The sequence below is a fragment of the Hesperophylax consimilis genome, chromosome 27, assembly GCF_061612785.1.
Source record: "Hesperophylax consimilis isolate HC1 chromosome 27, BYU_Hcon_1.0, whole genome shotgun sequence".
Classification (NCBI taxonomy): domain Eukaryota; kingdom Metazoa; phylum Arthropoda; class Insecta; order Trichoptera; family Limnephilidae; genus Hesperophylax; species Hesperophylax consimilis.
The window spans coordinates 3,878,034-3,904,438 of record NC_142862.1 but is presented as its reverse complement, the minus strand read 5'-3'; the positions used below and the strand labels follow the sequence as shown (position 1 = coordinate 3,904,438).

At 35.2% G+C, this 26,405-nt stretch overlaps 1 protein-coding gene across 5 annotated transcripts in view; it reads right to left on the bottom strand.

Annotated features, from left to right (window-relative positions):
* Positions 1-2,171: 2,171 nt before the first annotated feature.
* LOC149410487 (multidrug resistance protein homolog 49-like) overlaps positions 2,172-26,405 on the bottom strand; it is a 195,297-nt gene continuing 171,063 nt past the window's right edge. For all 5 annotated transcript variants that reach the window (XM_089648134.1, XM_089648136.1, XM_089648135.1 and 2 more), the window contains 21 exons: positions 22,075-22,175; positions 19,431-19,602; positions 18,925-19,049; positions 16,442-16,637; positions 15,605-15,829; positions 14,960-15,146; positions 14,500-14,642; positions 13,958-14,166; positions 13,005-13,243; positions 11,679-11,839; positions 11,253-11,396; positions 10,927-11,109; positions 10,295-10,378; positions 9,716-9,835; positions 9,078-9,207; positions 8,014-8,209; positions 6,912-7,074; positions 6,441-6,635; positions 5,753-5,962; positions 4,975-5,121; positions 2,172-4,570 (listed from right to left, as the gene is read on the bottom strand). In XM_089648134.1, the coding sequence (XP_089504260.1) occupies positions 4,319-4,570; positions 4,975-5,121; positions 5,753-5,962; positions 6,441-6,635; positions 6,912-7,074; positions 8,014-8,209; positions 9,078-9,207; positions 9,716-9,835; positions 10,295-10,378; positions 10,927-11,109; positions 11,253-11,396; positions 11,679-11,839; positions 13,005-13,243; positions 13,958-14,166; positions 14,500-14,642; positions 14,960-15,146; positions 15,605-15,829; positions 16,442-16,637; positions 18,925-19,049; positions 19,431-19,602; positions 22,075-22,175 (3,582 nt within the window). In that variant the 3' untranslated portion in view covers positions 2,172-4,318. The remainder of the gene's footprint in view (positions 4,571-4,974; positions 5,122-5,752; positions 5,963-6,440; positions 6,636-6,911; positions 7,075-8,013; positions 8,210-9,077; positions 9,208-9,715; positions 9,836-10,294; positions 10,379-10,926; positions 11,110-11,252; positions 11,397-11,678; positions 11,840-13,004; positions 13,244-13,957; positions 14,167-14,499; positions 14,643-14,959; positions 15,147-15,604; positions 15,830-16,441; positions 16,638-18,924; positions 19,050-19,430; positions 19,603-22,074; positions 22,176-26,405) is intronic.

Genomic DNA, 26,405 nt, shown 5'->3' with positions numbered 1-26,405 from the left:
TAAAGCGATCGTCTCTTTTGGATGTGCAGCGTCATCGTCCTGATCCATGCCGCCAGATGAAGCCACCAGTTTCTTGGAACCATTGGAAAACCGAATTGAACGGCACACTGTCGCATCCCTGATTGCAGTAGTGCCACCACTTGAGCGGCTTCGTCAGCAGTAGTGTATATTTTAAGGGGTTGTTTTCTAGTGCTATTATTCACGTGTGTCCTCTTCAACGTTCGGATACATTTGTCTTAAACTGCTACTTTTATAGCCCAGGAAGATCGACACAAGTCGTGGCACCTGCAAAGAGTATATTCGCAACATTTTTTTAATGTCCCGTACTCGGAAAATTTGTATCGTTTATGAAATGAAACTATTGTCTGATAAGAGGTCGTTAAATGTACTTTCAATTGATATCAATATTGTGTGGGTTAGGTATATTGGCTCGAGGGAAACTTACGCTTGAAACTTATTTTCAAAAATGTGCGATTTTTGTGACGCAGAGTGTATAACCGGAAACTTGGCTTCTAACCTTTCTTGTCTTTCTTAATTTCTTTCTACTGTAATGTCCTTTTTTTTAATCTAGAAATCTTTTAAAGTGGACTTATCAAGAATCTTCACTTTAGATTTCAGTTGACTGAACAAAAGTATTTTAAAATGCTTTATTATATAATTAATTCTCTGAGTGCTGTAATGCAGAATCTGGCTATTTGTATCTGGTCACCAAACATAATTAAAGCAACATTATAATTCTGGATTTCGATCTTTCTCCAGTGTATTTCACTCTCGATATATAGAGTATTTTTCAATAACGGGAATGGCAAATATAATTTTAACCCGTTTACCGTTCAACAAATCAGCTCAGACATCCACCGTGTGCGGCTCGATTTTGATATCTTTTATTTGTCGTTTAAAACACTTATCTTGTTCTGACACCTTAAATTTTATATTACATAAACACGTAAACTACGAACAGATCCCATACTAATGATATGGTCATAATTTATGATGCAGATAAAATATAAAATTAAATTAAAAAAAACTGAAGCCAAAGTGATATAGCTACTTATTGACTAAATGGCGGGAGATAGGCGCCACCGAGAATTGTGGACTTTGTTTTTTCACATATCTGGATGAATTAAAGATTGTTCTATTTGTATATTTCAACAGATGATGTCACTGGAATAAAGAATAATCCATATTTTAAACGATTCCATGATATTTTATCAAAATGAAAATTCAACACACCTTTAAAAAGTTATATAGAGTCATAAGTGATAAAACAAAAACTAGGTAGTTACCTATGTAACCTATTTAACCTAGTTTTTGTTTCATCACTTTTCATGACTTTATATCACTTTTTGTAGGTGTGTTGAATTGTCATTTTGATGAGATGCCCGGTCCCCATTTTAAAACCAGGTTGGGAAGCATTTGACCATTCAACATTCGGCGAAATTTTGATTTGAATCGTGGGTGTCGCTCGATCTCATAGGTAGGCGTCAGCTGCGTTTGGCTTGACTTTCCAAAACACATACGTGTACATCAGCCGCGGTTGAAACGTTAAATATGTATGTAATGTAAGCATTAGATTTGTTTGTTTCTGAAGCAGCAAAACTGTCAAATAGAGAGAAATTTGGACACGTGTTTGGTCTGGAATTTCTAGGTGAACTCTTCTCAGCTAACAGTGTCATTTCCGATCATGTGCTAAGTATACAGTAGACTGTCAAGCCATATTGGTAATCTATATTGTTCAATCCATATCATATGAGATATATGTAAGTATTTATTGTGGTTACCTAACCAAGCGATAAGCGACTACCAACAATCATATAAGTCGATATTTATATGATTGTTGGTAATCCACTGGAGTTTGGTTGTATACCATATTGTTTAATTAAAATCATTCCTCAAAATATTAATATGGAAACATTTGAAACTGCTTAATTCGGTGTAAAGCTAATGAATCCACTTAGATTTTGTTGTTTATCGCATACTTTTAGATTCTATAAATTTGGCACATTATGACAAGCGAACGTGCAAATTTGCCAAAAATTACTTGACTGGATAGCAGGATGTTGATATGGTCATAACTAATAATTTAATAAAGCTTGTATATAGAATAATAAATTGCTTCTGTATTTCAATATTTTTATTTACATGTAAAACTATTATTTAGCAGGAAAATTGATCACATTCTTTAACAAATAATCATTTATTTATTATTACTAGGGAAAAATGACATTCAATAATATCCTTCCATTTGTCTCCAACACAAGCAATCTTTTAGTAAATAATTCAAATACATGTACTAATTTCATTATTTTCAATTAGATGTTCTACATATTTTAGCCGATATTCGATAGCTGATAAGGAATTATTAAAATTTTTTGATTATAAAACCATTTATAGAATAGAGTTTGCGAATTTGTACCAAAAGAGGTCTCAAATTCTGCAAGTTTTTACATAAAACTTAATCAATTTATCCATTTGAAAAAATGTGGTGACAAAATTAGCAATAATTATTATGATTTCACAGTCAAAATGATTATTTTGAATTATTATATTTAATATTCGAAATTGATTTATACAAAATAAATATCTATATACATTATATAAAAAAAAACCACTAAAACTATATATAATTGTAAATCTCATAACAGTAATTTTTTTCTTTAAATACTGCCAATTATTACTTTTTTTTTTTAAATCACTATTTTCTGCGAGAGGTATACTAATATATTTTTGTCCCCCCAATTCCATGATGGATAAGAAATGAAAAATTTTAAAAAAATTAACCGAAATTTTTGCATAAATTTTGCAATAAATGTAAAAAATATGAAAAATTGTTTAAACAGCAGAGGGATAGTAGGTGCAATGTCAAAACAGTTATCTACAAAGAAAATATAACATTTTGAATCTTTGAAAAATGGGGAAAACATCAATATTAATATCATTAATAGTTTTAAAATATTTGATTTGTGCAGCTTATTACGAAATTCAGTGCTGAATTATTTTAATTACTATTATCTATATGAGATTATTAAATGTTAGCTACAGAGCACGGCAGTGATGAAATGAGATATATACACCGTGTTCGGAAAATAGTGGGACAAGTGTGAAACTGGGGAATCTACATCACATTGATTTTTTCAAAACATTTCATTTTTTTTGGCAACTTAAAACGATTTAAAAACTCGGGTGACACTTTTTAAAAGATATTAAAAATTGATAGCAACCAGTAAATTGAATGGTTAAGTAATGTAGTTATTTTTTTTTAAATTTGACATAAAAAATTACAACTTTGAACTCGATTTACTCGAAAACCAAAAAGTTATTTTTGCAAAATTTTCTCCAAATGTGATTTAGATAACAGTTTTCCGCTTGTACTACTAGTTTCCGGACACCATGTATATGAAGATAGGTACATATAATGCACACATAATACAATGCTCAACATATTTTACAAATAAGTTATACAAAATTCTTCAAAATATCAGATCATGACAAACTTTATTTTAGATGAATTTTTGATTCATTGAATAAAAAAAACTTAAAATTAAGCCAGACATACAAATATTTATACTAGGTATAAAATATCATGAACAGGCGATTTCACTTATATAAGATAACTAATTATAGTAAAATACATATCACATTAAAGGCAATTCTCTTAAAATTAAATATAATTTCACTAAACATACCTAACTATAAAAGAAACATATCTAAATGACATCTTTGGATGAAAATAATAATTATAATACTTTTCAATTGTTTTAAAATAAACTTCTTTCAAAAAGTTCTAAAATTCAATTTCATATTTTTTCGACTGGTTTTTCTAAGTTTTAAAACCTCAGGAATATGGATTATTATTCCTAACAATAAAAAAATATGAATGATTCTTAACTTCTAATTGTTTACATATAAATTTAAAAACTCTTCATTTATTACAAATCTCAATCAATCTTTTCAACATTTGAAATCTTTCACTCAAAAATTACATCAAATTATGTAGCTTGTAAAAAAGAGTAAATCATTCGAGAATATCTTGTACCCATAAAGGTAAATCTCATTATGTGCCATACTAGCTAAATGACACATAGTGACTTTTATCTTGGGACGACTATAAGATGAGAATCATTTAAATCAAATGGTAATTTGAGATTTCACTAGAAGTAATATTTTAAAAAAATCATTGATCAAGGCACTTCGTTTAAAAAATTCACTTAAAAATTGTTCGTCGCCAAACTTTTACGATATAACACTAGGTTGGCAAAACGGAAAACTGCACATATTTATAAAAAAAGGTCCGTAATATTGACTAATTCGCCTTTATTTAGATGGGTGTTTTCGCGTCGGTGGCGCCATTTAGTTTGCTGAATCCACTGTCCATGGCTAGGGCTTGCATTGAGTACAGTTCGGCGTAGAGTCCCTTCTTTGCCAGGAGTTCTTGATGCTTTCCTTTCTCGGCAACTCTTCCCTTGTCAATGACGCAGATGAGGTCGGCATTTTGGATGGTGGAAAGTCTGTGGGCGATGGTGATGCAAGTTCTGCCTTCCTTGGCCACGTCCAGGGCTTGTTGTACCAACTGGAAGAGGATAATTAAGTTAATACATTGAGTAATTTACATTTATTTAGTGTTACCAGTGTGTCTGATTCTGACCTGCAACGCTCTGCTCATATGTCCACTTTTAAATTGATGTAAATTACAAAAATTTGGCCTGCAATGGATGGAGGCCGCTGAAGTAGTTACATAGCTACAGTTGTTTGTTTTACAGAAGAGATTTATGGGGTGAGGTTTGTTCAGGTCTACCTCTCCTTCGTTTACTTAAAAAGACCCTCGACACAGCATCCCAAAATAAGACATAGGACCTGAGGGAAATTACCTAATCTTTTTTTGTGAAACTTCACGGATCATATGTGACACCACCCACGTACAGGATAGTTTCCGATTCAGCATGGTTAAAATGCAATAAATAAGAGTTTAGTAACCTTTTCGCTCTGTGTGTCCAATGCAGAAGTAGCTTCATCTAACAGCAATACTCGGGGGTTTCGAACCAAAGCTCTGGCGATGGCTATTCTCTGCTTCTGGCCCCCGGACAGTTGGGCCCCCTTGGCTCCCAGGGGAGTGTCGTAGCCCTGCAAAACAAAAAATATGTTAAACAAATATATGGTTTGGCATATACAATGTTTTGGTGCAAGGCTCGCAAGATGGGGGGAAGTAGACATGCTGTAATTTGTTTTTATATCTGGATTCTATATGAATTGGACGAAATGCTCTTCCAAAATAACCGAGAAAATTAATAAATAATTCAGTTGTATCCTGTCAATATTTCGAACATATAACACTTCAATCAATCGAGATGACTCTTTAATAAATTGACTCTTTAATAAATTGACACATCAATCAATTGACAATTCAATCAATTTACTCCAGCTTCAATCGACACATGTAAAAATTCTCTATAATTTTATATAAATTAACATTCCTCAAACATTCTTTCACATAATCCGTTATTCGAATTATAATCTGAATTGTCTATATCATCATGTTATCTATCACGTAAATATATGGTTAGACTAACTAAGTCTATAAAACATTAGTAATCTCATAAACCGTATCGTAAACTAATTTCTTATTTGTTAAAAGATGTAAAAAAATGTATTATCGAGATTATAATCATTGCTGTAACTGCACCATATAAATTATACGTTTATCAAATTATAGCCCAATAATAAAATAATATTTTAATTCGTGGAGTAAACTTACCAAAGGCAGTCCACTGATAAAACTATGAATATTAGTCTTAACGGCTGCGTCCATGATCTCTTGCATTGTGACTTTACGTGCGTTGTCTCCGTACGCGATGTTCTCGCCGATGGTTCGGTCAAACAGCGTGGGTTCCTGACTAACCAGACCTAGCTGCGATCGCAGGCGGGGGATTTGGAGGCCGGTTGTGACATCTTTGGAGTCTAAAGTCTGAAATAAAAGTGTTGACACAATTAACACATCTATTTTAGTGATACTTCATGGATCACATATATGCGATATCCGCATAGAGGGATTGCCGCTGATGGGTCACTTATGCGAGCATTGACACGGAGAAGAAGAGCATTACGTATATGGACATTTGTAAATGCACAAATACCCTGGACAGACAGGGTCATTTAGAAATTCTTGCCAAATTGGCAAAAACTATGCTAGAAGAGAATTCCGGTAACTTGATCCCATAATGAGGAGTGACGAATACAAGATTATTCAATCAATATTCCAAGGATAGATTGCATCATGGCATCGAAAGCAATGTAACTGATACAATTGCATTTTATCTGATTTTACTGATTGTAGCAACCTTCGTTAATAGCGGACCCCCAAAATAGAAGACTTTCGGCCTAGTAATGGATTGAAAAATTACACAATTCCATAATATGTATGAATCAATCATTAAATAACTTACAATGCTTCCCGTGGAGGGCTCATACAGTCTTTGCAGCAGCTGAACAGCAGTGGATTTTCCGCAGCCTGAGTGGCCCACGAGAGCCACGGTCTGACCAGATAGCACGTCCAAGTCTAGTCCTTTCAGTACACGAACTTCACGGCGGGATGGGTAGTTGAACTGCACTCCGGAGTACTTGATAGAACCCTCTGCTCTCTGGGGAATTGAAAATTAATCTTAAAACATGGCAGAAAATGAGGAATCAAGTTTATGTTATTCGGGAGTGAGGTTATTAACAAGCATCTATTTATAACTGTTTTATACTTTGTCATATTCTTATGCTACAATCTCCGTTATTAAGATGAATTCAAAAATGTTTTGAAGTTAAGTGTCTTGTGGACGGATCCGATATTATCCGCCTAGCTGAATTTTTGAAAGGGATCTGAAAATGAGTGAGATTTACGGAAAAGACGAGACGGAAAATGGACTTACCCAATTGGGATCATCAACAATGCTCTCATCGCTCTGAATGAGTGGCTTCCTGTTCATCAGTCGCAGGATCCTGGCTCCAGAGACCTTGGCTGCGTTGAAGTTGGGTGCGAAGGCCAGCACCTGCCCCATCATCCACGAGCCGAAGATTAGAGCTTCGGATACCCTGGAAGAATAATACATTCATTTATATTAATTGTTGGTACCAATGATATTAATAATTTACTAATCATCACTCCATTTCTCCACAGTGGTAGTTAATTTATACCGTCATATTTGGTTTTGCTGTGTACTTATGATATAACTAATTAACTAAACATCACGCCATTTCTCCACAGTGGTAGTTTATTTGTAGCATCATATTTGGTTTTGCTGTGTACTTATGATATAACTAATTAACTAATCATAACAATATTTCTCCACAGTGGTAGTTAATTTATACCATCATATTTGGTTTTGCTGTGTACTTATGATATAACTAATTAACTAAAGATCACGCTATTTCTCCACAGTGGTAGTTAATTTATAACATCATATTTGGTTTTGCTATGTACTTATGAATCAACTAATTAACTAACAGTTTAAAAAACAGAACCACACCGCCCACTTCAGACACTCTTCTTTATATAGGCATTGACGGCCGGCATAGTCCAGTGGTAACGCATTGGACTGCCATTCCGAAGGTCGCGGGTTCGAACCCGGCGTGCGCAAATAAATTTTATTTGATTAATTTGTGTTATTTCACAATTAATTAATTAAAATAATATATAGTATATTTGCGGCACGTTCCAGAGTGGAAGATACTACCAGTATCGCCCTGGTGTAAGACCACCATTCAGAATTGAAACGTTGCTCCAAATGGCTTTAGCCGTGTTTAATGACTAGATCTGAATAGCCAGGTACTTCCCCACCTTCCTCTTTCCCTTCCCCACTTACCTTCAGCCTCACAACATCCCCCAATTGGGGATGCCATAGTCTCACTGGCTCCAGACGGGAGCAGTTGGGACTCTTGTGAGGTATTCACTATAAAAATAAAATAAAAAAAACCTATACAAGATATAGATTTGGAACCTACTAGTAGGAAAAATAAATCAGGTAAACTTACAATATAGCATTCTTGTAAGGCAGTCCCTCATAAGCCACGAGCAGACCTCCATAGTACAGGGAGATTCCATAACCCAGGGGTGGTGCAACAAGTCCCAGCGCGTACACCGCTCCTCGCATGCGGGACTTGACACCCCCTGCTGCTGCCGCTAGTTCCAACTCCTTCTCGTAACGTTCCAGGAACTGGTGTTCCGCACCTAATGGAGGAACATAATTTTATTAGTATAACCAGCTTGAGTTTTGAGATTATCAATGAGTCGGGTTCCCACCGAGGAGTAGCAAGTTCAATCAATAATGATGGTAGTAGGATTTTTTTCATTTATTATCCGGTTATTCGCAACCCGAGATTACTTGTCCTTCATCAAAAAATTTGGTTTTCTAAAATATTTTTTAACATGACCTTACAAAAATAATACAGTTATGCATTATTTTAAGAACCATTATTTATTGTGAACAGTTTACGCCTGTTTTTCAACATTCTTTTTTTTAAGACATAATATGTATGTTTACTTAACTAAAAATCTACCTATCAGATCCAGGGTGTTTTACCAAATTAACTACAAAATAATGCAAAATCATGTGTTTTCGGTTTGAAAATTTGATTGCTTAGAAATATTTTAGAAGCTTTAATTAAATACTGTGAATAGAACACATCATAAAAAATTGAGCATTTTGTATATAAGCCCCAAAAATAAGTATCAGGCCTATAAACACTGCATTAAAGTTCAAAGTCTCCTACCTACAAACCCGTTTTCGGTTATGGTTTTATTGTATAATGTGGCAAATTAATTTATTTAGAAAATGATGGTAATTTTTTTTTAACATTTGTGCCTGAACTTCTCAAAATAAAATTAAACACACTTTTTGGTAATGTTTTTTTCTTGTATAAATCAAAACAAGTAGCTCGAGTTGAGCTGAAATTTAAACCTTATCGCCATCTACATAAGGAGTTATATTGTAGCGGCCCGATTCAAAATGTTACACGAATGTTATAAGTAGATACATAAGAATAGTATTTTTGATAAAATTTAATTTACAGGACTAAAAGAGGTTATGTTTTCTTACCCATGCTGTGCACAGTACGGATATTCATAATGGCCTCAGTAGCGATCTTAGAGGCTCCTTCCATGGCCTTCCTCTCCTTAATCTGAGAGTTCCTGATGATCCTTCCCTCCAGCCAGATTCCTCCCAACACCTGGACAACAAACATGCATTATATTAGCTAATTTCACTGTTTTCATGCAATTCCTTTAAATAAATTTACTACGTAGAATAATGGGCATACAAGACAATCCCTTTACCAATCATTGACATTGATAAAAAATATTATTCTATTGATGTCACAAGGTTTGGTTTCTAATTCTAACTCTCTTTCTAATGAGGTTATCAAGAGATCGAAAAGGAAAAACTTAAACCTTATGTTTGGATTCCAGATTAACTTCTCAAGCGCCAAAAGTAATCATTGGATATGAAAATTTGTAGACTTTAAGCGCTGGCGTATGCATTTGGTAATCAGAAATACATACTTTGCGTTCGTGGAATTTTTACCCTAGGCACAATACAGGTCGTGGGAGATCGACGTTCCAAAGGTTAAGCAATTTTTAAACTTCATTTCAAGGGATTGAAAAGTAAATCTTCTTAAGTGTGAAAACATCTCATATGGGAACCTTTGTGTGGGTTATAATAATTGTTGATAAACTTACAATAGGAACAGTAACCAGAGAAACCAGGGTCATCTTCCATGAGTAGACCATGGCCATGAAGATACCAATAACCAGGGTGGAGATACCTTGCAGAATCGTACCAATCCTCATACCGGTGGCCTAAAATGATTAAAAAATCTTTGTTAATACACTTTCTGGATATCTTAAACCTTTTGAAAACCCGTTTATAAATAAAGACCTCAGCGGAAAACAAGGAATGTCAATTCATGACAAATTTGAATAATAGGAAATAAAAATGTATTTTGTTTTCTTGCGACTTTACTTAACAGCGATGGTTGTTGCTAAAACATTTTTGCAGTGTGAAAGATACACAGCAATGCCACTAAATGGCGTTGTTACATAAATTTGGGATTTTAACTGACATTCCCAAACTCAGCCACTGATCTTTCAAATAAACTTTTGATTGCAGGCATTGTGTTTGAGTGTTGGAAATGGAATATTTTTGAGCAGGTAGGTACCCAAAGATGAATGCAAAAACAGTTAAATTCATCAACTTTATTATTTACGTACATACTATAGTAGAGTTTGAAGTGTTAGAGAAAGGAAATAAATACTTACTCCTTGAACGGCAGCAGCATCTCCACTAAGTCTGGCACACAGAGCTCCAACGGAATTCTTTGGGTCATCGTACCATCCCATTTCCTGGAAAAGTACATTAGGATTAGCTATTATACAATAGGAAAAAGATTATCATAAAAATCTATATGAATAGAATAGCTTCCTCCTTATTCTTCCCTCATTCTTTACGCTTCACAAAATTTAATAGTATTGAGACTGCCACAGTCCCATTGATTCCAAGATGTTGGGGCTATTGTGTAGTTACCAATTAAGGTATTATGCACATGCAATTGGATACAGCAGCCTTTACAAAGGCCATGGCCGAACAGGCAGTGGCACTGGCAAGCGCCTCAGTGCTCGTCGTATATAATTATTGTAATAGTTAGCTCTGTAAAACACAGAGGGCATTAGTAGCATATTTGTGGAACTACCGATAATGTAGGAAACTACCATAAAAGAGATGATAAAAGAGTCAAAAGTGTTTTCTTTATCCCCGAGTTTTTATTAAAGATATAAAACAACAATACACTTCTAGTGCCATTTTGGTTCAATGGCAATCATTGGCGGTAACATAAGCAGATTTTCTTCAAAATTTTTGTAATCTTTTAATGTTTAATTCTTATTTAACTTACTTGGTGCAGGAAGTTAGCAAAAGTCTTGACTCTTAGTCTATGTGTCAGCCTGACTCCGGCTGTGCTGAAGAGGTAGCTCTGAAGGAAGGTTCCGCAGCCGCAGAGGATGCCCACCACCACAAACAGGGCGCAGTAGAAGGCGGTGCCAGATGCTACTTCATCGTGGTCGGTGTTGGAGAGGAGCTAAAATAACAATTTAAAAAGTTAGGTTATGTTACATTCCGACAGGTATTTTTATTGGTTAGGTTAGAATTTTGTATTTTTTAGAAAAAATCGCCTACTGATGAAGCAAAAACTCTTGATAATATTATGAAATATTTATTTACCCCATAGACTTCAGAGAACAGCAGGGCGAAAGCAGGTAGGACACCTCCCACGATCATGGAAGCCAAGCAGCCAAATACAATGTATACCCATTCTGGTTTGTTCAGTTTCAGCAGGGCAAAGTTGCTTACAGATTTTTCTAATTCCTGTAACAAAAATACATACACCATTAAAGCAATTAACGTTATCTCGGTTTGTAATTATATAAGTTTAGCTAGAAGTCAGACAGACTAATTTTCAACACAAATCTCGCCTTGTTGCAAAGAACTTGAACAACTCATCAAATTTCAAAGTTAATATTCAAATTCTGTTATTAACTTTGAAATTTGATGAATTGTTAATTTTCTGTAAAGCAACTGGCCCTGAGAGTAAATAGCTTTTTTCTAAAATAAATACAATAAGATAAGTATGATTTTGGGTGTCCGTACCTCGGTTTCCGTCTCGTCTTCCTGCAACACATCTTCTTCAACCGATAGTGCTCGCTGGGTGCGACTGAAACTGGCCACGGAACTGATGCTGGCCCTCTTGTGTGCGCGTCGTAAACTTTCTCGGCTCATGCGACCGATCTTCTCGGGGGATGAGGAAGATTCTGAAACAATAAATTTTACGGTTAGGTTTACCTACGTTACTAATTTAGTCCCTATTTGTGCATAATATAAGCACATTGACTGTGACCATACTGTGAAAATGATGTGTTGAGTGTGTTTGGAGGAATTATTGTTCAATTGCTGGTGGTTGGAAAAGTTTGAAGACAAGAGTCAGTAGAGAACATTTGTGGGAGAGGTTGAAACCTACCCAGGGATATAATATATCAAACCAAATAAGAGGCAGAAGCTAAAAACTGTGAGGTTTTGTTGGAATCGTCCAAAAGCTATCTCTGACCACAGTTGTGAGCTTAAGTCACTAGATTTAAGTCTTAGATGTAAGTCGCTAGTTTTAAGTCAGTTGTTTTATAACAGTTGGCTTATGCCTTGGTCGTAAGTTACTAGATATAAGTCTTTGATGTAAGTCACTGGTTATTATGAATCCTAGTTGTAAGCCAGCTATATCTATTTTTAAATACATATATTTGTACAGCGCCCTTGGGGTGATTTTTCACAAAAATGGCACTACAGAAATCTGCCAAATATTTTTCCAACTAAATGTCCGGGTTAAATCTTCCCCACAGGAAAAACTAAACCTTTCCACACACTTTTCCACAAATGATCACCTAGTCAATCCACACTATGCAAGTGCATTATACAAGCATAATAAATACAAAACAATACAAGAACAACATGTCAACTCACCAGAGATCAAATGGGAAAATAATTCTGACTCCAGATATTTTTATACCAGAGGGTTCGGCTCGGTAGAACTCCTAACTGGACCTATAAATCCTACTGATCCCTCAATATGAATATTTAAAAAATCTTTCGTAATCCTACATGCATTTAAAATGACTGATTTTTGCATTTTTATATATAAATCCTTTGACAGATCTAATACGCCTAAATTTTGAATGAGAGAGTTAGGTATAATGCCAGTAGCCGAAATAACAAATGGTAATATTTTTATAGTCTGAGAATGCCAAATTCTTTTAATCTTTTATTGGATCCTGAGGATTTATTATTATCATTGACATTAATTCAAATTAAAGAATCATAAATATTCTAGCTCTCACTGGGGTGCCATCGAGCAATACATTGTTTTTAGCTACGAAGAACCTGACAACCAAACTAACAAAAAATGATAAATAAAGAAAATTATCTTACCTTTAATACTCAGCACCCTCTGTAAATGTGTTTGCACGGCTTCTCCCGGAGCCAGATCCTCATCCTCTTCATCGAGCGGCACCTGCGCCCCCTGCCCACTCTGCTGGTGCTCAAGGTCGGCCTGAACCAGGCGCCAATAGAAGCCCTGTAGCGCAAGGAGTTCCTCATGTGAGCCCTGCTCCACGACGCGGCCCTGGTCGATGTAGACTATGCGGGAGGCGTTGGTTACTGTTGCTAATCTGGAAATTAAGTCATAAATTTAAATCAGAACTGATCAATTATATAGGTACTTATTGCGTTCTGCTGGCTATGTAAACTCTATTATTTCATTTATTATTTATTTTATTTAGTAATTCCAGAAAAAATGGCTTAGACATGTGCTCAGAATGATAACTTAACAAAATTCTACCGGTAATTTATTCAGGGAAATCTTCCATTTGGTTGCTCCAAACTGTGTTGAATAAAATAAGGGCAGAAGCTGTGCGAGGAGAGATTAGGCCTGCAATGGACTGGTAGTAACCAATAATGGACCACCGAAAATGGACGACAATAATGGACAAATGCAAAATAAAATTGTGTTTGTATATAATGGAAATATATTACATATACAGTGACACTCACTAAAGATGTTTCCACTTTTTAGTCTCTTGGAAAACTTCTTGAGAGTTTCACATATTATTATGCTTATATAATTATTCTCCCAAAACAATTATATTTTGTGTGCCTACCTACAAAATTGTTTTTGTTGTGGATAAATAACAGGTCTAATGTTGCCATAAAACCTTTAAGTATCTTGAAGAACCTATAGTGGCCAACAGATGGCATAATTTACATTTTCAATATTAATGTAACTACAACACAATCAAACTTACAGAGAAGAATAATAAAATATAGGCACTAATAAGTGTTTCAAAGAATATAGATAGAATTAATAATTTTTCAATGCAATTTACCTATGAGTCACCATGACAGTTGTTCTTCCATGGCTGGCCCTGTCGAGGGCATCCTGTACCTTGCGCTCTCCCTGGGCATCCAGGGCGGAGGTGGCCTCATCCAACAGCAGCACTCGGGGATCTCGCACAAGAGACCTCGCAATAGCTATCCTCTGCTTCTGTCCGCCAGACAATTGTGCTCCACGTTCTCCGATCATTGTGTTGTAGCCCTGGAACATTAATTTTTGAGGTTAGGTTTTGTTGCACTATTATTGATTTGGAGATCTATTAATAGTCCTGCTGGCTCCCTCAATGGGTTTATATCCTCACTCAGTAGTTTCCTGACTAGTTTAGGATTTGAACCGTCCACCAAGGCACTCAAAATGCTTTGGATTGTCTTTTATGGGCTATGTTAAGTTAAGCGGTTAGCAGCGAATGTTTTAGCAAATTGCTTTGTTTTTATAAAGGTAGTCAAAGAGGCAGAATTTTAGGTGTTAATTTTTAAAATGACTCCGGATCTAGTTATAATGAATCGACACTGCTAATAGATAATGTTAACTTACCAATGGCAGTTTGGTGATGAAATCGTGACAGTTGGCGGCAATGGCTGCGTTGACTATCTCCTTATCTGTGCAGCCAGGCTTGCCTTGCTCTATGTTATCTCTGATTGTTCCACTGAACAGAACGGGCTCCTGTCCAACCACACCTGAAGCACAAGCATCAAATTGTAGATCGAGACCAATTTCACGGTGTGTTCTTGGTTAATTAGTATAGCTACTCTTTTTTACAACTTTGATTAAATAATTTTTAGAGGCGTACTGATAGCTCTGCTATAATTTCTTCCACTTTTTTACAAATGGCACCTATATCCGAAAGGGAGGTTGTAACAGAACTCTCAGCAGAAATTTTTTAAAATGGCACCTATATCCGAAAGGGAGGTTGTAACAGAACTCTCAGCAGAAATTTTTTAAAAGGTAACAAAGGCATTGGAATATATATTTTTTTAATGATAGCAACACTAACCCATATGAGATCGCAGCCATCCGACGTTCAGTTCTGGTAGCCTCCTTCCATCGAGTTCCACCTTTCCAGACATGGGGTCGTACATTCTCTGCAGCAGTTGAAGAACAGTTGACTTTCCGCAGCCGGAGCTTCCAACCAGAGCCACTGTCTCTCCAGCGCCAATCTCCAGGGTAAGACCTGATAAAACCTGAGAAAGAAAAAAAAAATTGTTGAATAAATTTGTGGTAGGTACTATCTTGAATTTTATTTGAATGATGTTCCATTTTTTATGTTAAATAAACAATAGTGAATATTTGATTCAAATGGATTATTGGCAGAAAAATACAATCCAGAAAAACTTCAGGAAAAAGCGGGGTTAGAAAAAAGGTTTAAGATTGTTTTTAGGTTAAAAATAAATGTGTTGTGGAAAATATTTAATGCGTGATTTCAGGATAATAAATAGGAGACGAAGAGAATAAATGGAACAATATTTTTTTTCAAAGAACCAAATTTTGGTTGTTAAATGGTTGAAACTTGGTAAGTTATTATGTTTTTTATACTTAGCCACTCAATTTTCGGCCCTAAATATTGGCATCTAACCATGGAGATACTGAGAGTATCTTAACATTATAGCAATTACGGTAACTTTTTTTAGATGAAACTCACCTTAACATCAGGTCTTGATGGATATTTAAAGTGTACATCAGTCAGTTTCATGTCTCCGGTCACCTTCTCGGGTTTGTCACCATCTTCAGCCATGGAATCGATGGCGGGCTGACGGGCGATGATCTCGAACACGGACTGGGCGGCACCGCGAGCTGCGGCGAAGGCCTCTGTGTGTGGACTGCAGAGACCCAGGTTTTGAGCCCCACCAACTATGCCCCAGAGCACCTGGAGAAATAATTAATAACACTTATTTCTAATGTATTTTTAAACCTGTGATGCAACAATGAATACAATGCGCAATTGCATATTGCTGACTCAGAAGGTTCATTTTAAGTTTGCATTGATCTTGCGTATTCAGATCTCGTTATCAATGTAATTTAAAACTTCTGTTGCTAGCAACAAAATCAGCAAGTTTAATATGTACCAGTTTGATCACAAATCAATAAGTGAAACCAAGTTATAAAATCTTTTATTCATTTTGCAATATCTCGTTATTCGGTACAGCTATTGCCTTTTTATACCTATATAGTATTCCTACACTAAAAGTATTTTTCACTAGATGAAATAAGTGTGTAGATACTATACAAAATAGTATATTATTATGGAATATCTGGAATATCTTCAAAATTAGTCATAATATCAACACAAAGAAAATTGTCATCAAAACGGCCATCTTGGATTAAATGCTTCTAGTAAATAATTACTAGCTTTAGTTAGAAATGCATCATGTATGACTTTTAGTTTAATACCGATGGATGATGTCATCTTCAATTTAAAAGTAGGTAAGTACTATGATGTAGAATATTTTAATGTCTTTGATTAAGATGATCAACTTACGATAACCAGAATACCAGAAGTGTAGTCTCTCTCCTCGAGTGGAAGATGCTCATCTGCCTGAATCAGCTTGACTCCGTACCAGAAAGCCAGCGCGAAGGAGCAGTACATGATCAGCCACATGATGCCACCACCCAGACCGGTGGCCAGACCTCTCTGCACGGCAGCCTTGTTGGCTGGCTCTAGACGATCGGAGAACCTGATGAAATAAATCATTAATACGACGAAGTGAAATGAAAATCGTTCTTCAGCCCCGTGTTAGTGAATTTGGATGATTTTCTTTTGAATCACCTTCGGATCGAAATTTTAAGGATATCAGCAAATTATTTGATGAGCAAATAATAAGTTGATGCAAATTGTACGCGAATAGACGGAGCGGAGATAAATGAGCGCTTTTATAATTACCATGGCAACGGCACGGCAACGGCAATGGCAACGGTGTTTCATTTCTTTAATACGAGTGACAGAGAGGGAAGCAGATATACATACATTATTTGTCTTATTTTCAGCTCTTTCTTACACACTATTATTTGGGGTGTAAGAAAGAGCTGCAATATTAATGCAATAAAGAACATACTTTTTTTGTTTTATTTATGCGGTAAACGAAGAAATTATAAAAGCGCCCAGTGGGAAACCTAATCAAATAGGAAAGTAAGGTTAGAAAATGCCAATGTCCTGCTCTGTTGGGAACAAGGATCAGATACCTGGGAAGACACACTGTAGAACCAGAAGACATAGCCACATATCCAATGACAACCCTGGTGAACTTCATTAAAGGGACCGGATTACTGTTAAAGGATTGAGGTAAAATGGGAGATAGCACTGCTCACGGAAACTACATGTAAACCGTTAAAAAAAGATTTGAGAATTTGAGATCAATCGAAAGTTTGCGAAATGTGGTGTGGAAATTATGAAATATCAATGTAATATTAAGATAATAAACTTGAGATAAAGACATTAAGTGTTATTTTAATCAAACTAACCATAATTATATATAACTGATATTGTAAATAAGTACTTTGTACTGTTGCCAGTGTAATGTTACCGACACCATGCTTTTGATCACACACAGATAATGAGATATTGCAAAGTGAAAAAATGTTTTCTTGAATGTTTTTGTTGTTATGTAGGTTTTGTATTATAATGAAAAAGACACTTCAATTCAGTACATATCTACCATAAAAAGGAAGTCTCAAGTTCAAGATTATTCTAAAGTGATTTGTAAGTGATAATTGAACGATTGGACAAGGCAATAAACATGTTGACAATTTTCCGCAATTAATTATTCTTCATAATTTAATTAAGGGTCAGAGGCAGACTGATTTGATGGGATAAAGACTTATGGCCAGTTGTTTGATGTCACATTTGGTATCGTCGCAATTTGCGACATTATGAATATTTTGACATTTGAAGGGTTCCTGATAACCGTCGATTCTCTGCCCGAGAGCGGTTTGTCAAATTTTATGTTGGATTGTTTGTTCAGCCGTTGATTAAGCCATCAAGCATAAAAGTTATAAAAAATTAACTAAACGCTGACATTCCGAAAATCGACAGTTAACAAGAACACCGAATTTCAAAATATTAAAAAAAAGAGCTGATTGTCAATTTGTGACTGACTACATTAAATCTGAAAATTGGTCGAACAACTGGAACCTAATCTCAAAATAAAGCAGAAGATTTCAACAATAGCTTAGGTTGAGTTATATGGAATGGAAAATGCCAAAAAAAAATCCAAGCTGAGATAAGTTTTACTAAGTACCTAAGTGTGGGAAGCTAAAGTTGACTGTTTAAAATAATTTCCTTTGTTTTCTGGTTGGCAGTCCACCTCTGTGCAAGCATGTTTTAGATAAATCACTCTTCAGACTATTAAACGATAAGTACCTATGAGAATGCGTTTTATTATGATATAATTATAACTATTACTTAATTATTCCATCATTAAATAAAAATGGTTGTAATTCCAATAATTCTGCAACAGGGAATCATTATACGCCCATCAGTTTTATCGCTTCCTGGTTGATCTGTCAGTCCATACTATAAATCTATGTCTTTGTCAAAAATTATAAGGGGAAAAAACCCAATAAATTAAAAGATATCAAGTGTCACTGGCTGGTTTGGTTTGGTGAACTATTTCCTTATAAAGGATTACAGAGTTATCACTGTTAGATATGTCAATTGAAATAAGACCCAAATCTGATGAAAAGAAATAAATAGTACCTACTTACCACAAAATGTTTTCACACTTATCATATTTTGACCCAAGACGACAAATATATTTACTATATCGACTGACAGATATTGGAAAGCAAAACTAACACTTATCTATCGTATAAGATGTATGACCGTGGATGATGCAGAAGATTTTTGTTTTTCCCTACCTGGTTGATAAGAGAGGTTGATGTATAAGAAAAATGTCATATTAACTGTTCAGAACAAGCAAGTTAGTGTTCGGTGTATAGAACAAAAGTATATTCAAAATGTCTTACCGTTGAATTTCTTTTTGTTCCCCTCCAAAGGCAATCACAGTTCTGATAGCGCTCAACACTTCTTCTGCTGCGCTGCCCGCAAAGCTGTAGCTGTTTAATTCGTTCACCGTCAGCGATGACTGGGCCTAAATGGACAGAAAAATTATACATTTATTACTACAGTTTGGCCTTTTAATCTCTTTGACTGAACTCCCTCGACTCATCGCTTTGCACCGCATGGGGGGGATAGATTCATATGTCCGTAACCCCTGGATACACTGATCTCCATATTCCTACCCATCCCTCATATATTTTTCCTTCCCAGAAGTTCATCGCCTTCCTTTCCTTAAAAAGAACCACACAGTATATAAGATGACATAGGCCAGTGTGAAATTGTTTTCCTTTAATGGGGTTTGGAAGAGATCGAGCAAGCTGGCATTACTGTATATAAGCCTTTGACTGTTGCCGTCTCACTCTAACACTGCAGAAGTTAAACTGACAACTTTATTATACCACAGTTTTGTTACCTTGGCGACAAGGGCAGCACTGATGATGATCACCGGAGTGGAGGTCATGACCACCAGAGTCAGCTTCCAGCCGTAGATGAAGGCCACGGCTACGGAGAAGATGAAGGAGAAGATCAGGTAGCAGAACATTCCGATTTTCTCTCCCATACCGTCGTTTAGTTTGTTGAGATCACTGTAATACAAATATCGTTTTATTAGTTTCAGTGTAATATTAATATTTTATATCAGTGATCCATTACAAAATATACACACAGTTAAATATTATTATCGATTATGACTGTGTGTAACTCCAGTTCAACTCTAATTTGCTTTGAATTTAAGTGTGATTTTCAAAATTAGAACTGATTGTGTATTTTTTCTTTCAAGTTTACTAACAGTGTTTATTTGAAAGGTAAATTTCTGATTGTCTTTAAAATGGACAATGTTTTTTGATTAGTTTCAGCTTAAAAATCCTACAATATTATTATTATTTCATGGGATCATTGGTTAAATTGCAAACTTGTTTCTGATTTATTTACACACTTCAATCATAACGTTTCTGTTTTTATAACCTATGCCGTATAATGGAAAGACTATATAGAATTGTCTATGGACAAATCAACACCTCCGAAAATGTATTCGATAAATGCATACTGCCGTTACCTACCTATATCGCAAATGTGGACTTTAAGTTACTCATGGATCCAGGCTAGCTATGCCCTTGCGAGATAGAAATACTAATGAGTGTATAAGAAGCAAGAAAAGGGTATCCAACTTTATTGTTCACACTCAAGTGGAACTATGCTGGGCACTTAGCGATAACTGTTGAAATTCAAACATCATTCGATGCCTTCTTGATATGTAAAGAGAAACAGAGCTCGTTCACATATTAGATGGGATTATGTTTTCAACCATACTGCATTACTGCTACAATCTCGAAATATTGGTATAACTAACAGATAACTGTTGGAAATCCAACATCTTCAGATGTCTTTTTGACATGGGAAGAGAAACAGAGCTCGCTCACAGATCAGATGGGATGATTTCATAGCAAACTGCATTACTGCCACAATCTCCACACAGAGATTGTGGTATGTGCAAATCATGTAGTACAACCAGGGCTGTCCCTGTACAGGTGCAATTGGAGCAGTCCGTTCCGTGCTCCGACTTGACAAGGCACCAAGGAGCCAAAGAGTCAAGGCGCTGATAGTGCCTAATACCTAAAACAGCGCCCTTGAGGTTTATATTAGTGCCAGGCCCCGTTTGGTTCAAGGCTAGCCCTGGGTACAACTAAAAGATGACTGTTGGAATTCAAACATAATTGGATGGCAACATTAATAGGGGAAGAGAAACATTCACAGATCCGCTATCAATAACAACCCTTACGTAGATGGCGATAAGGTTTAAATTTCCGCTTAACACCATCCGCCTGTTTTGATTTATGCAAGAAAAAAACATGGTCAAAATGTGCCTTTTATTTTATTTTGTGGATGTTCAGGCAAAAATATTAAAAAAATTTTCGATCATTTTATAAATAACTTAGTTTGCCCCACTATACAATAAAATCATAACCGAAAATGGGTTCGTAAGTAGAAGATTTTGAACTTTAAAGCAGTTTTCATATGCCTTTTACATTTTTTTTTTCTGGGCTTATAAAAAGACTTATCTAAAAAATACTCGATTATTTCAAAGGCCAAGATGTATTCTACTTGCAGTATTTAATTAAAGCATCTGAAACATTTCTAGGCCACCAAATTTTCAAACCAAAAACACATGATTTTGCATAACTACGTATGGCATCGCCTTAAATTATTATTTTCTTAGACAAAATCATCTAACAATGGTCCCATATTTGATTTACGCCTCACAAACAACATAAAATCCTCTTGAAAAAAAGATCATAGCCGAGTATCAGACAAAAATAAATATTTGTTATCAATTAATATTCTGAGAAGTTGCTTAGAAAAAAAACCCATTAGAATATTGAAACCAAAATAACAACTTTTCATTGCAAACATCAATATAACATATGCGCATCATTAGCTGGAGGTGGACATTAGAAATATGCATTTTATGAATTATTAGGTAACATTATTAATTGTTTTATCAGTCTGATGAAATATAATTAGAGCAAATACATGTTATAGTACAACATAATTATATTATATTAATCAATCATAATCTTTAATGATACTTGAATACTTATGTACTGGTTTACGTAGTGAGATGTTAACGAAACATAACTTAAACACATTTAGTAATTCATTTGCATGCTAACCCTACACTCCACAACAATGCACATCATTTTTTGCTCTATTGCAGTAGGCAGAATTAAATACTTGCTTTATGTTTACATTAATACTGTTAATATTGCCATGTTTAAAATCATGTATTTTTTTAAATATATTACGAGAGTCCCAACTCCCTGGAGCTGGAGTGGGACTATGGGATCCCCAATCGGAATATGTTGTGATGCTGAGAGTAGTGAGAGAGGGAAGGAGATGGGTAAGATTAAGGTTGGGAAGTACCTGGCTATTCGGATCTGGTCACCAAACATGTTTAAAGCCATTTTAAGCACTGATTCAAGGGAAGGGGATTAAAAAAAGCTTATAAGCTTAAAGTTTACCAAGTTGATTATTTATGCGCAATATAATAAAGAACTTACTCTGTAATTTTGCTGGCGAAGTTTAGGTTAGATTGGGTATCGTACCAGGACATGTCTTGGCGAAGAACTGACTTCAAAAACAGATATCGTATTCTGACAATCTGAAATGTAAAGAAAATAAAAAAATATTATTATTAGTGTTTTTGGAAATGATAGTAAGTACTTAGAATATATTACATAAGTACTTACTTATAATATATCGGTGATCTTATAAAATATTACCAAAATAAGTACAAAATGGAAAGTTTTCAGTATGAATCTTACAATTGTGGTCTATGTACATCGAAAAAAAATAAAATTAATTGTTTTTTTTTGGTTCAGTGGACAATTTTTGCATAATATAGAGATTTCATAACCGTAATAAACAAAATATATGACATCTTAACATAAAAAAACCATTTTGCACTTTTATATTGACCTAAGAAAAAAGCCAAGTTGTAAGTAGGTACTAAATGTAAATATAATATGTCTTCACGCCATCTAGTGGGAAATTTAGCACTAACAAAACCTTTCCTACACAAATAATGTTGGTTGTTTACAGGTGAAAAATATAATTAGCAGTAATTGTTGATTGCAGTACTAGTACATATTGAGTTATTTGGCGTGTTGGAAATAAGCCGACGTAGCTCAGTGGTCCAGAGCACCTGACCGAACATCAGAAGATGCGGGTTCAATTCCCGTTAGCGGCATTTATTTTTACTCGGGAGATATTTTTAATTTGTATTGATATTTCAGGTGACTAATTATTGCTTATAATAATTTATTACATTATTTGGTAATTTCTGCAAACCCTACAATATTACATCCATTTTGTTTACTTAAATGATCGTTAGCCCGTATCTATTAAATTATTATTGATAAAATCCTGTTTAAAAGTTGCCTAACAACTATACACGAGTCAAGACCTTAAATGGACCTTAGAGACTCACCAAAATATTATAATGAACAAAAAAGGTTGATTTCATTGAGCCAATATTTTAATATTTATCTTATGATATACGTACATGATAAGTACTTGTATAGAAAGTCACAGCATTGACTTGTAGCGTTTACAATGTTGTATTTCTTTGGATGTTTATAACTTCACGTATAGACACTCATAAAATGCATGTAGTTAACTATTTATAGAGTACCTATAAATTGTAAAATCAATTAATTTTAGCAAAAAAATTTGCGACTGATATAGTCCAATAGTTATAGTTGTCTTGAATCTATAGAGGAAGTGTGTATAAAAAGAGTGAAATTGAACTTACAAGGACTTTTATTTGACAATAAATAATTACAAATTAGTGATGCCTCACCACAGAGGACAAAAACAACAAGGTTACAAATAAAAACAGGATAAATTGAAAACCAAATTAAATGGGAACTCAAAAAGAACCATTAACAAGACGTGATGTTTTACACATTTTTTTCTCACTTATAATATTTTATCTGAGCGGTTACCCAAATTGTGTTTAATTGTATTAAATACATCTATTTTAATTTCACTTTTTTGTGACAAAAAATTAACGAATTCAAATCTTGGAAGCGAAAATTGACTCAAATTAGGTTGAGATGTTTGAATTCCCGTCACATTAGGTTGAACGGTTCACGTTAACTCCCGATTCTCGGCCCGCTTCCGCTTTTGATCAAGTTGTGAACAGCCGTTAAGCATAATGGCATGAAAGTTAAGGCGAAGCTTAATGCTAAATCACTATTTTGATTAATCTTTATAGCGAATTCGTGTACATTATGTTTACCAAAAAATATGCTTTAGATAAATTGAAGGTTTTCCTATCGTTTCGCTTGAGTAGAATACAAACAAAATAATAAATTACTCAATAAAAAATATAAATGAAAACTACTAAAAAATATTTTTTTTCAATAGAAATGTATGAACGCGTAAAGGAAACAACTTTTTAAAAATATAGTATTATAGCTAAGATTGTCTGTGACAGTTTCGCTTGATTAAATTTTTTGCTTTCTTATAAAATTATGTACAAAATAAATAAAAACCAGTTTTGTGCTTGAAATCGAACGTTTCTAGACTCCGTTTGTCAAGCGATTTTAATGCCTATTACCTACAGTATAAGGAATACCAAGAATATACACATTTTTGGCTTGTAGCTTCCTCTTGTTTGATTCTGAATATGTGGTCTCTCACCAGGGCGATACTGAGAGAAAGAAACATTCAAAATTAAGACCCAAAATTCCGAATTTCTACCTCTCTCTCTCTGGTTTCAATCCTGGGATTGGTTTGCAGCAATTTTATCTAATCTCCTCTTCCATTCTTCCCTGTCTTGTGCGGCTCTTTTGACTTCTGCATATGATGAGCAGCGCACGTCCACCAGCAGGTCCTCCAGGTACTCTCGGCGTGGGCGTCCCCTAGAGTTGGTCCCCTCGGTCATACCCTCTATTATGACATGCAAGAGGCCTTCTTGTCGTATAACATGGCCGATCCATCTTGCACGCCTTTCGGACAAGGTCCTGAGCAGGTGCCTTCATCCTTCGATTCTTTGGAGAACCTCCTCATTTGTAATACGGTCTCTCCAGGAAATTCCTTACAGTCTTCTATAGGACCACATCTCAAAAGCCTCTAGTCTCCGTTTATCTCTTTCGGATAGGCACCATGTTTCGCAGCCGTACATCAAGATACTCCATACATAGGTCTTGATGAGGAGTATTCTCAGTTTTAGGTCTATATTATTCGATTCTATTATTTTCGACCTTTTATTGAATGCAAGCCTAGCCTGATGTATACGGCTGTCGACCTCGCTCTTAGACCGACCGTCCCATGTTATTTTGCTCCCGAGGCTGTGATGTTTTGGACACTCACATAAAATAAACGAAACGAACGTGCTCAAAAAAAATTTTGTTTAGACAACGACGGGAGATTTTATTGACAGACAGGGCTGGAGTAAACACATTCACACGGGACAGGGCGCAGGGACGGGGAGTCGAGTTTTGAACTTGGGTGGATTGACAGCCCCGAGAAAGGGATACAAATCAGAAGTGTTGTTTGAAATTGCAGTTAATTATTGAATTCAAATGGTATTAGAGAATATTGCGGAATATTGAATTAAAGTGAAAGATTATTGATCCGGTGTTTGTGTGAAGTGAAAGTGGTTCGACTCAGTGGGAAAACAATTAATAATAATGACAATAATAATAATTGGATAATTTGTAGAGCGCCGTTTTGTAAAAACCCACCTCAGGGGCGCCAGGTGTTGTGCAATCGCGATTGTGTTATAAAGTTGTGTTGATTTAAACGTGATTTCGTATACAGTTCGAACTAGATTGCTTGTCTTAAAAACATGAAAATAATAAAAATATTGATTGCGTTTTAAAATAGAGTGAATGTACTTAAAGGCAGGAAGTGTTTAATCGGGCTAAGTTATTGATTTGGCGAGATGGCATTCTATCCACGGAGACCGAAAACCAGAGAATCAAATAGATTATTAACTGTGGGTTCGAATCCTAACAGATTAGGGAGGTACAATTTTATTTACAGGAATATTTAATTACCCTTTTATAAGCGTAGGGAGGAGGTCGAAAATTAAAGTGATTTAGCTATATAGTGTAACCAGGTAAGTTTCACACGAGGATTTGGAGGTGACTAACAGGGTGAGTTTTTTTATATTATTTATTAAATTTCAGAGGACCCTTTTAATAATAGGATACAACCGAGGTACAGGAACCGAGTTTGCAACGCCTGCAACCCAAATAATCTTCCCATAAGAAGGGATACGCTAGACGCATTGTCAATCAGCTGTGAGCGAGAGACGAGTCAACGACCTTTTCATATATAGGCCGAGAGGCGCGGAGTACAGTCAGTCAAAGGGGAAGTTTTGCTAGCGTATGCCGTCCCAAATTGAAAGCGATCGGATGCAACCAGACGGAACAAAATGAAAACTTTTCTTCTGTTATTTGACTTTCTAATTTAATACTTTTCATCTATTATTTGACTTTCTAAGTTACGAATTGGGATGCACAAAAACAAATCTAAAGTCGAAAGAGGGAGATGGTAATCTCCGAAATAAAACTACCAACCGAACAACTTTTCTCAACAGGTATCTTTCGAGAGGTAGGCAGCCTCTTTAAATTAAATGCAAAAAATCAAACCAATTATCCGTTTATACCTTACCTGAGAGGATAGGTATTCAGTAGAAGTTACCCATACCTAATACACGAGGATGCTAGTAACCTCATAAAATAAATACTGGAACCAAATATTAAAATACAGACAGTCCTCATCCCAAATTTGGCATTTCGAGTAGACCTTACATATATCTCACATGATAATTGGCTGAATGGGTAGGCACACAACCTATCGTTAATAAGCAGGCAAA